General features: G+C 39.3%; 1 protein-coding gene across 2 annotated transcripts in view; it reads left to right on the top strand.

Moving 5' to 3' along the window:
* The window catches only part of N4BP2L2 (NEDD4 binding protein 2-like 2), an 85,289-nt gene that overhangs the window by 29,047 nt on the left and 44,372 nt on the right, over nt 1-11,870 (top strand). Inside the window, exon 7 of one of the 2 annotated variants that reach the window (XM_010835921.1) lies at nt 1,439-2,414. The exons of the other annotated variant lie outside the window; for it this stretch is intronic. Within the exon in view, the coding sequence (XP_010834223.1) occupies nt 1,439-1,493 (55 nt within the window). The 3' untranslated portion in view covers nt 1,494-2,414. Of the gene's footprint in view, nt 1-1,438; nt 2,415-11,870 lie in introns of those variants that run through there. 2 annotated transcript variants of the gene reach the window in all.

Here is an 11,870-nt window from a genome sequence, read left to right as displayed (position 1 = left end):
TCCTGCCCCCAATCCCTCCCAGCATCAGAGTCTTTTCCAATGAGTCAGCTCTTCACATGAGGTGGCCAAAGTACTGGAGTTTCAGCTTCAGCATCATTCCTTCCAAAGAAATCCCAGGGCTGATCTTCAGAATGGACTGGTTGGATCTCCTTGCAGTCCAAGGGACTCTTAAGAGACTTCTCCAACACCACAGTTCAAAAGCATCAATTCTTCGGCGCTCAGCTTTCTTCACAGTCCAACTCACATCCATACATGACCATTACTAGATGGATTATATGAGTATGTTAGAATTTCAGCTGAAGTAGCTTTTGTGTTAACCTTGAAACTGATTTTGTTTGCCTTTTGATGATTTCACTTCCTTATACACTAGAGATGGCAGAGAAGGAAACAAAGCAATTGGTTGAATTTTATACTAGTTATGTCTAAAGGATAAAGTCTTTTTTTGTTATTTAACAAAGATACTCATAATACTCATTAGCAAGACAGTCAGAAATTAAGCTGTGTAATACTTCAAAACAGTTTGGGATGTGTGCCTTTTTGTGGAGTGGCACTAATTTTTCATTTGTGTTGTATTGACTCTTGGTATGATCGAGTCAGTTTGATATTCTCATCTTTATTGACAAATATGATATGATTAGTTTCACAGAGCAGTGTATTGGCCAGATCACACAAATCCATTTCTTGAACAGAAAAAAAATTTTTTTTAATGTCAAGCATAATAAAAATAAGGAGCTTTTCCCCACCACCCTTAGTTTTCATGAATACATTTTTTCGTTCTGTTTTTCATCACAACCTTCTGTGTCATGTTCGTGTGACAGTGAGATAGATGTCAGCTTACCTGTAGTTATGTGAAACTTAAGTTAATTGTACGCTAGGCGTCTGTGAAGTGAGTCATTCAGATGGGAATATCAATTTGACTGGATGTCAGCTTTCTATTTTGGTAGTGCAGTCCAGAAAGTGACAGAGTTGTCACAAGATTCAGTAGACAGGGGAAGAAGGCATTTTTTGGAGGGTCAGAGAGGAGTAATATTTTAAGGTGGTTTTTTTTTTAATTTGTAATATTTTAAAGTTTTTTTAATTTGTAATATTTTAAAGTATTAATTACTAGTATCTTGTGTTTATTATTTTAAATGATAGTATTTTAAATTTTTGATAACATACCATTCTTTTTGAATCATTTCTTAGATTATTTTCTACTCTTAATAGTGCAGTAGAAGAAATTATTATATATTTAGAAACAGTTTACCTATAGAAGAATGAGGTTTTCTAGGGGCAGTATAGATAGTGCTCAATGGAGAAAGGAAATCAGAAGAAAAAGCAGCTAATCAGGTTTTAATTAATTTGCTGTTGAGGCTTTGTAAGTAAGATGTTGGTTGTGTTGTGAAAATAACGTGGAAAGTTCAAGAAATGTTTGGTCATATGAATTCTTCCCTTATAGGAACTGGATTAGACCTGCTGAAGTCACAGAGTCTGTAGCAGGTCTTTCGGCCTGAAATTCAGGTGAGCATCTTACCAAGCGTGGTTTAAAAGAGCCGAAGTAGGTGTTAACATAGTTTGAGAAAAAACCAAGCATAATTCTGAGGAAACAATAAATCCAGTCAATGAATAAAAAACAAAAGCATAATAAACTGGGAGACAAAGAGGGACCAGAAACTGAAATGCAGCGGAGTAAATGAGTAAGGTTGAGTGCACGCAGGGGTGACACTAGGCCATTGGCAGGAGTGGTACTGAAGGACTGGAGGCTTGTTTTCCTGATTGTTTCAGTGTGTCATTTCTTGGTGAGTGATGGACTGATACTTTGTGGGCCTTCTAGCTTCTGGCAGTCATGAGAACATGAAATACTGGCGGGGGTGGGGGGGGTGGGAATAGGGCTTCCTCTGAATTGTCCTGCTTGGTGCATATCAGAATGATTTATGTTGTTTCTAAGAACATCAGGTGTATCTTGACTTTTGGGACAATCTGTGCAGATACATAGCAGAAGTACTCAGTGCAGTGAGAAAACATCAGGTGTAAGCTATAGTTTCTGGAGATGGAATGGTGTTTTCTGATTGAAGGAATGTGGTTGAGAAATAAGAACCAGTAGTGAGAAGGGTCAGTAGAATGATTTCTGGATGAGTGTGTTGCAGTGGAGTTAATTACTTTTCCACTGTTGATATAGTACATTGGTAGTCAGTGAGTGAAATGTGGAGGGCTGGACATAGGAAAAAGTGGAATTTAGTAAGGGAAAATAAGTAAGGGGGAAAGGCTGTAGACAGTAGTAACTGAATGGTCAAAGGCTCAGAGATGGGTAACAGTATTGAATTTATTCATGCATATATGTATTCATTCAGCAGTGTTTCATGAGTGCTTACTATGTGCCAGGCATTGTTTTAATGATAGCTGCTGCTGCTAAGTCGCTTCAGTCATGTCCAACTCTGTGTGACCCCATAGACAGCAGCCCACCAGGCTCCCCCATCCCTGGGATTCTCCAGGCAAGAACACTGGAGTGGGTTGCCATTTCCTTCTCCGTTTAATGATAGATTGGTGAGCAAAGCAGACAAAACCTCTGCCCTTCCTACCTGAGTCAGGGTAGGGAAGCAGACTGAATCAATAAACAGGTATCTGGGAGGTCAAATGGTAAGTACTGTGGACAAAATTGAAGCAGCATAAGTGGTATAGGGAGGATGAGGCTTAGTGGAATGTGTACCACTTTACTTGAAGTGATCGATAAAGGCTGAATTGACAAGGTAACATTTGAGCAGAGACTTGAAGAAAATGAGAGTGAATTAGCAAAGAGAGAAGCAAGGATGGAGCATTCCAGACTGAGGGTCCTGCAAGTGAGAGCTCTGATGAGGTGGGACTGTGCTTTGTGTGGTTAAGGAATAGTAGGATGTCAGTTTTCTTGGAGCTAAGTGAGCAAAGGGCAAGGTGGTAGAAGAGAGAAAGGAAAAAGGAACAAGATAATAATGGGCCTTGTAAATTATTGAAGAAATACAGACCTTTACTCTGCTTGAGATGGGAAGCTGTTGGAGAGTTTTGAGCAGGGGATGATGTGATCTGACTTGTGTTTTAAGTTATACAGTGTCAGTTCTGGCTGCTGTCTTGAGAATCACTTTAGAGATATAGGAATGGAAGCAGGGACTAACTAGACAGCTCTTGGAATAATCCAAGTGAGAGGTGATTGAGACCTCAGCTAGGGGACAAGGGTAGAGGTAGTAAGAACTGGTTGAAGCTAGAACTGACAAGATTTGTTAAATACATCAAATAATGGGTATGAAAAGGATGGAGTTACAGTTTACTAAGATACAATATAGGAGGAGCACATTTAGAAGGGAAAACAGGTGTTTTCCTGTTTAGTTTTGGGCATCTTAAGTTTTAGGTGCTTTCTGGACATTGAGTGGAGATGTAGAATATATAGTGTGTTTAGAGTTCATGGGAGAGGTCTGGGTTGGAAATACAAATTTGGGTGTGGATGGGAGAGCAGGCTTTCTATTGTTGGTGGAGCATAAAGTTTAGTCTAAAGTGTAACCAGAAGTAACTCCAAGACATCAGCAGTTCTCAATCTTGTCTACATTGTAACACACACAGAAGACAAAATTTTTAGAATTTGCTGGAGTAAATGGACCAGGCTACTCTTCCCAAGGCTTCTGGTCCTGGAGCTCAGGAACTCCACCTGCCATGGGCTCCATTTAGTAGTCTTATCTGTCAAGCACACTAGTTAGGAAACTCTACTTTAGAGAAGGGGCCTGATAAAGGAGACTGAAAACACAGTGTTAATGAGCTAAGACTTACCTTGCTGACAGTAGGGATCACAGAAGAGATTTTTACCAGAAATATGACAGTTAATATTTGTTTTAATTAGTGTTTTTCAAACTTTTCGTGGTGAAAAGAGTTTTTTTTTTTTTTTTTTTTTAATTTTTCCAATGCATTGCAGTCATAATTTAGTAAAGTATAATTCAGTTCAGTTCATTCACTCAGTCGTGTCTGACTTTTTGCAACCCCATGGATTGCAGCACGCCAGGCCTCCCTGTCCATCACCAGCTCCCGGAGTTCACTCAAGACTGACGTCCATCGAGTCAGTGATGCCATCCAGCCATCTCATCCTCAGTCGTCCACTTCTCCTCCTGCCCCCAACGCCTCCCAGCATCAGAGTCTTTTCCAATGAGTCAACTCTTTGCATGAGGTGGCCAAAGTACTGGAGTTTCAGCCTTAGCATCATTCCTTCCAAAGAAATCCCAGGGCTGATCTCCTTCAGAATGGACTGGTTGAATCTCCTTGCAGTCCAAGGGACTTTCAAGAGTCTTCTCCAGCACCACAGTTCAAAAGCATCAATTCTTCGGCGCTCAGCTTTCATCACAGTCCAACTCTCACATCCATACATGACCACAGGAAAAACCATAGCCTTGACTAGACGGACCTTTGTTGGCAAAGTAATGTCTCTGCTCTTGAGTATGCTATCTAGGTTGGTCATAACTTTCCCTCCAAGGACTAAGTGTCTTTTAATTTCATGGCTGCAGTCACCATCTGCAGTGATTTTGGAACCCAGAAAAATAAAGTCTGACACTCTTTCCACTGTTTCCCCATCTATTTCCCATGAAGTGATGGGACCGGATGCCATGATCTTCGTTTTCTGAATGTTGAGCTTTAAGCCAACTTTTTCACTCTCCACTTTCACTTTCATCAAGAGGCTTTTTAGTTCCTCTTCACTTTCTGCCATAAGGGTGGTGTTATCTGCATATCTGAGGTTCTTGGTATTTCTCCTGGCAATCTTGATTCCAGCTTGTTTCTTCCATTCCAGCGTTTCTCATGGTGTACTCTGCATATAAGTTAAATAAACTGGGTGACAGTAAAAAGTGAATTTACTAGAGAAAATTTAATATGTCAAATACTTTATAATTCAATTCAACAGATACAAAAATTATTTTCAAATTCCTGCAAAAGTTACTGGTTCTCATGGACTGGCATCAGTATGGAAAACACTTTGAGTAGCATTGTTTGGGATGGAGCATACTTTACAGAGTAGTAATAGAAAGAAGAAAACTTCTATGGACATGTTACAGTTAGTTGGAAGAGCACCAGGTGTTTTGTGGTGTTTGTTGAATGACCTAAGATAAGATAGCCTAACTGGATGATATTTTGGCAGAGGCATGAAGCTTACTGGTGGGGACTTATTCTACTGACAAGTGCCCTGGCCACTCTAGTGTAATCTCCTCCATTTCTCCTCCAGCATTCTACTCTTTGGGAGTCACCCTCGAGTGGCCTGTCCTTGGTCAAGTGTAGCTTATGTCTAACCATATCTTGATTGATAGAAGTTTGATTATTTGTTCTGGCCTCTTGAGAAGTGACTACCATGAAAGAAGAGTAGAATGGTTAGCCCTTCTGCACAGTTAGCACATGAAGCTACTCTTATCCTGGTAGAGCCAGTTTTCTTGCTTCTCTGTTTTTGTTCCCCTACTAAAAGAACCAACATTTATCAGGGAAAAATAAGAGTTCTCCTGAACTACTGTTGTGTTTTTCTTTTTTGTATTTTGGAGGACCTGAACTACACTCTGGAAGTGAATATACCTATCCCAACAGGGATGTTATTTACTTAAACTTCCTTTTTTCTTTCTTTAAATATTATTTACTTAGTTGGCTGCACTGGGTCTTTGTTGCAGCATGCCAGATCTTAGTTGTGGCATGCAGACTCTTAGCTGTGGCAGGTGGGCTCTGGTACTCTGACCAGAGATCGAACCTGGGCCCCTCCATTGGAGAGTTCTAGCCACTGGACCACCCAAGAAAGTTTCAATTTTCTTTTTTTCTTGATTAAAAAAAAGAGCTTGTTTGTCTGTAATAAGCACCAATCTACCTCAGTTTGTGCAAACCACCCCCTACCTAACCCTGCCTACCTTAACTTACGCTGCTGCTGCTGCTGCTAAGTCACTTCAGTTGTGTCCGACTCTGTGCGACCCCATAGACAGCAGTCCACCAGACTCTGCCGTCCCTGTCTTAAGTCTTGGGCAAGAATAAAGAGAAGGCACTATCAGGTTAGAACCCATATATTTAAGGTAGCTGATAGATTCACAAGTTGTTCTTGGCATTACACTCTGAGTCAAGAAGTCATTGCAAAATGGCTCTTGACTATGAAGTCTGAATTTGGAATATAGTGGCACGTCAGTTGACTGACCCACCCCTTCCTCACCAGGGCTGAGTCTCAGATATGTCAGAAGGGTGGTCAAAAAGCAGAAGTAGCCCAGTTGCACACCCTTTTTGCAGAGGTAGTCAAATTATGTGGTTGGTGTGGTGGGGCCAGTCAACCAGCTGGCACATTAGCGTCTTCATAGCCTTCTCAGGGCTTCCTTTGTGACTCAGCTGGTAAAGAATCCACCTGCAGTGTGGGAGACCTTGGTTGGGAAGATCCCCTGGAGAAGGGAAAGGCTACCCACTCAAGTGTTCCAGCCTAGAGAATTCCATAGACTGTATAGTCCATGAGCTTGTAAAGAGTTGGACAAGACTGGGCGACTTTGACTTAGCTGTCTTCAGTTGAAATCCCGAGAGAAGCTGCAGTTGCCACAAGTAACCACGTGAGGGCAACTCGGGAAACGGTGTAAGAGATCACAGCCTTCTGGTCAAGGGCTCAAAAGGGCACCAGGTGTTTGCTTGCTGGGGTGCCACTGCCACGACCACTGATACCTCATCTCCCACTGTGTTCCAGGCCATCTCGGGCCCCTTTGTTCCAGGGGACGCAAAGGAACAAGAGCTGATTGACTGCCTGCTGAGGTGACTGGTGCGAGGTCTGTTCTTGACAAGAACCATTTGAATATCTCCAGGGGTAGGAAAGGCAGGAAAAGCATAGGTTAGCCCTTGAAGTCCCTGAAGGGAGCCAGTGGCAGTGTTCAAAAGGCATGATTTTTGGGTGGTTAATTTCATGGGTACCAGTCAGTCATAACAGACTGGTTACTGTGCTAGAGAGAAAACCTATGGGTCCTTTGGGATCAGTCCTTAACCTGTTAGTTGATGGTAAGTGGAAGATGGGGTGGGGGGAGTGTCTGGAGAAGGAGTTGGTCAGTGAATTAAGAGGGAGTGCAGGGTACTATATGCAGAAGAATTTAAGCACTTTAACAAACTGTGTGGCCACAGAAACATACTAATTAGTCCTTTGAGATCTGAGACTCATGGTCTCCTATATCCATGGCAACTTTTACAAGCCTAAGAAAATTGTGTGGTTTCTCCAGTTTCCCCCTAATTCTTTTGTAGGGTAGGTAGAAACAAACAGCATAATAGAATTTCTGCCATCCTTTTCAGTCACTTGATTTTTTGATGTATTGGGTATAAAGGTACAAGCTCTAACCCTATATATCGATGGATATAAAGATGGTCGTGACACACCTTTCTATATTTACTTGACATTTATATAAAAAATTAATAGAAATTAGACCGAAAATGTGACAAGTACTGTACCTGGAAACCTAAGACATATATATAGGAAGCAGATGAAAAAGTATCTTTGATAATTATGCTGATACAATTGAAGGAGAAAGAATGCTATGGAGGTTTCAGGCAGTAAGAAATTGAGCGGGCTAGGTTTGAATATGTTGGAGATGGCTGAATGAGGGTGAGAAGGGATAAAACATTGCTTCTAAGTAGAATAGCAACAAAGATAGTATAGTGAATAGAATACTACAGTCACAATCAAGAAATTAGAATCATTGCTCTCATACTGCAGTTTTGTGGCCCTGTACAAGTTGCTGTCCCAGTTTGTGACTCAAATGTTCCATATAAATGTCCTTTTGTTTCCTCATGAATACTGTGAATATTAATGAAATGCTATTTATAACATTCTGGATTCTTCAAAAAATACTAAACATTATACATATTACTGGCAGAGTATTTTGATATAGTTTTTTTTTAAAACCCAGTTTTCAAAAGTGGATTATTGGGGCTAAAAGGGATTTACAGGCCATCTAACTCAAATCTCACATTTTGTAAATGAGGTAATTAAGATCCAAGGAGGTAAAATAACTTACCACCTAAATTCAGTGGAAGAACTAGGACTAGCATCCAGCACTCCTAGTTTTCAGTCATTTTTTTCCTTTACCAAAATTCTTTCCATTAAGTATATATAATGAGTAATATTAGCCTGTAATGTTTGAATAGTTCATCAGTAAGTGAATCCTTGACAGTTGCAAATTGACCACCCAGAAAAATTCATGGAAATTCTAAGGCAATTTTATGAAAGTTGATTTCCTCCTTAATTTTTATATCAAAAACAACATAAAGCATCATTGAAGATAGGCTCAGTTTTAGTATTTTCTTGAGTTCATTTAACATTTTAACAAGAAACCTTGACGAGATATTGCTGTAATTTGAAGATAGGAATGGGGTACTTACCCAACTCAGCAATGCTTGACATCAGAGTTCTTTGTGAACTAATTTGTTGAATAATTGTGGGAATATTGGCTGATGATAAAAGCCTAAGACCAAAGTCATGTATCAATATAAAACCTGAATGCACTGTATATAGCTAAGGTTCTCATCACTTTTACACAATGTAAAGGTAACAGTTCTACATGTGCAACACAGTGATGCACAGGATACATGGAGAAGTAGAAACGGCATCAAAGAATTGAAGCTGTATGCTGTATGCTGCCTGGAAGTCAGCCAGATGTGTTGTGAACCATCTCTTAGAAAAGTAAAACTGTGGAGGAGTGTCATTTTCTGAACTCTTTGACCATAAACCTGAACCCACTACAGATTCAACTTTTTAGACAGTTTCTTCTTTGGAACATAATCTTAAAGGGGGAAAAAAATGAAACCGTTTTTCCCCCTTTAAGATGATGGTACAGGAATGCAGCCAGCCCATCACAAAGGTTATATATAGTCTGCAACCCCACTGACACTGTATGTGCTAGGGTCCTCTTAATAGATAGTATGTCATGAAACAAAAGGAGCAACTGCAAGCTGGAAAGTGAAAGACCTATCAGTGTACTCTGAAGTATGACTTAAAACCATGCTACTGAGCTATGACATGAAGGAGGAAAAAGTGATGGTAAAGTTACTATGCTATGCAGCATTCACAGGTCCTTCTGAGTATTTCAGTAAGACAGCTTGCTCAATTGTGACTGACAGGTATGCAGTGAGGGCAGTCATCCCAACTACACAGTGTAGAAATGATCTTTTGTGCTTGCATTGCTTTTTTGGACACAGAAACCTGGATATAAGTTATATGTATAAATGATTTAAGCCTGACCTAAAAAATTTTCATACAAAAGGAGATGAAGCAAAAGTCAGTCCTTTTTATTCATGATGCCCTTCATAATCTAGTTAGACAGCTTTGTGTGCATCCTCCAGGCCCTTTTTGTGTCTGAAATAGACACACAACATGTACACACATGATGTGTATGTACATTGATTGAGAACCTCCTGTGTTCCAGGATCTGTGCCAGATGCTTTTTCACTCAAACACAACAGTATGGTTCACTCACTGGGGAGTCATTGCCTTGTGAACTTTGGCACATGGCTAAACTATCAAAAGATTTAAGAGTTTACTGATTTGCTAAATAAATGTCATGTGCTCTGTACACCCACCAAGTCCATATGCAGTACCATTCAAAGACTTTTCTGAGGCAATTTACTTTTTTTTTTTTTTTTGTACAAGACCTGAATGAGGCTATTTTAATGATTTCCCTACCACAAATATTTTAGCAGTAGCAGGAGGTAGTAAAGTTGGGGCAGTCCTAGAGAGAATAGGGCTGATAACCTGAAGACATCTGAGGATGCAAATGCAGGTAGAAGAACTCAAGAAGCTTAACTATGTGGGGTGGTTTAAAAGAGCCAGTGAGTAGCTCCCATCATTTTAAGTCATTTAAGATGTAACTATAGACCGGTATAGTAATGATAACTTATTTACAGTGATAACACATGGAAAGCAAAAGTTTGTTAAAAACTTCTAAGATCATCAACCATTTTCCAGTGAGTGAAATTGTTGTGTCTGTCAAATAGCTAAGTTGTGTATGGTTTGTGCTGGAAAATTAGGGCAACAAAGATGCACACATTTTGTTGCTGTCAGTGCTTTCTACTTGCATAAATGATGAGCTTAAAATAAATCCACAGTTTTAAATGTATGAAGTTTAAAATTTATGCTTATGAGACCAGTTTTGAAAGTTTTTATTCTTAGAGGGCATGATTCTTTTTTCTTAATCTCATGTTTGAAAAGAATTTTCAATTTAGTTACTGTATTCATTTTAAAACAACAGCTGTGACTGTTAAATATGTCAAACATGTTAAAAACTTGAAAAGTTGTAGCAAATCAGGGCTGTCTTAACAATGCCAGCTACTAATGAGGTTTACTAAGTAGGTGTAAGTTTGTGATTTGAAAGGCTATTAGTATCCTTTTTATGCCTAGTATAGGGATGAATTCTTACTTTAATCATGTTAATTTCTAATAAGAAAATAAAGCTAGAGAATATGTAGGAAAATCAGTTTTGAAAGTTTATCTTGGTGTTTTGGAATGTTTATAAGATTGTGCATGGATATCACAAATAACGTTTCAGTCTTAGGACAAGAAGTAAAATTAAACAGGCTTACCTAATGCATTTTTCTTTTCCTATAGTTTTCAGAAAGTCATTTAGTTTTAGTATTTAAACCATTGTATTTTAAATCTGTCAGGCCTTTTGTAGGGGTATGTGAAAAGACTTCTTTTGCAAAGCAATATTTCTCTGTTCCATATATTCACATTCCATAATAAATGAACATTTTAAGTAGGAAAATTTTCTGATAATAACACTTTTTGCTGTGTTTTTGTTGTTATTATTGCGAACTTCTGGGATTTTTGTTAGTTTTACTTTTTCCCTACTGACTATTGGCTTAGCTGCTTTTGTAGCCTGAAATTTCTTTGATATGAATAGTCCCAGCAAGAGGTATTGTTCATAATTACACATTACTAGAGCTTGTTCTGTATCCACGGAAGTTCTCCCTTTTGTATATGGTCTGTGCTTAGGATAATGTGAGCAGGATTAGTCAGGTAATAATAGTGATGTTGGAATCCATTAATTCTTGTATCTCATGACAAATTACATGGTCATGATGAGTGGGGGAGCAATATTTGCATAGTGTTTTTAAGATGCAAACTTTAAATGCCAGAGACCTCTACCACCCACCAGATGTTTAGGGAAAATATTTAAATCTCATTGTCTCTATAGATTGGTGTGGTTAATAGTAAATTTCTTCTAGGGTCATTATGACAGTTATTAAATAAAGTAGTACATGGAAAGCATGTACAGTAAGCACAATGAGGAAGACTATTGACATGATTTATGGTTAATAACTGAGTAAGAAGAGTCATTTGAGACGCGAAGAATAGCAAAAAGAAAAAGAAGCACCCTGACCCTTTTTCCTGGAAGATTCCAGACTTCTGAATTCTCTCTGCCTGGGTTAATTGTACATTTTCAGGTTCTGAGCCACTATCATAGGGACATATGTTCATCTTCAACCGTGGAAGCATTAATACATCTCAGTTGAGGCTGCGAGAGTGTTTTTCAGCTTAAGCAGGGTGAAAAATGAGGATTTACTCTGATTACAAAATTAAATATTTCACTTCCCACATATTTGTGTAAGTCACCAACCTGTGACTCAGAGAAAAGCAACAGCCTCCACCGTTTATCTCGTGGTAAAATTTTCATTCAACAGCAGCTCTAAATCACAAGCACTGTGCTAGGGACTGAGGGAGCAGCTGGGAGCAAAATGGACAAAACTTCACAAGAAGTCAAAGAAGACAAGTCAGTTATACTGTCTGTTAGATGGAAATAAGTGCTGAGGAGAAAAAGGAAGAGACTAAGGAGGGCCTGGCCTGGGGTAGGGGTGTTTGGGTTGAGGGTTGGGAGGGAGGGGTGGCTGCCATTTTAAATACAAGG

Source organism: Bison bison, unplaced genomic scaffold, assembly GCF_000754665.1.
Source record: "Bison bison bison isolate TAMUID 2011002044 unplaced genomic scaffold, Bison_UMD1.0 scf7180017864056, whole genome shotgun sequence".
Classification (NCBI taxonomy): Eukaryota; Metazoa; Chordata; class Mammalia; order Artiodactyla; family Bovidae; genus Bison; species Bison bison.
Note: the sequence above shows the minus strand (reverse complement) of the source record. Positions and strands in the feature narration are given on the sequence as shown.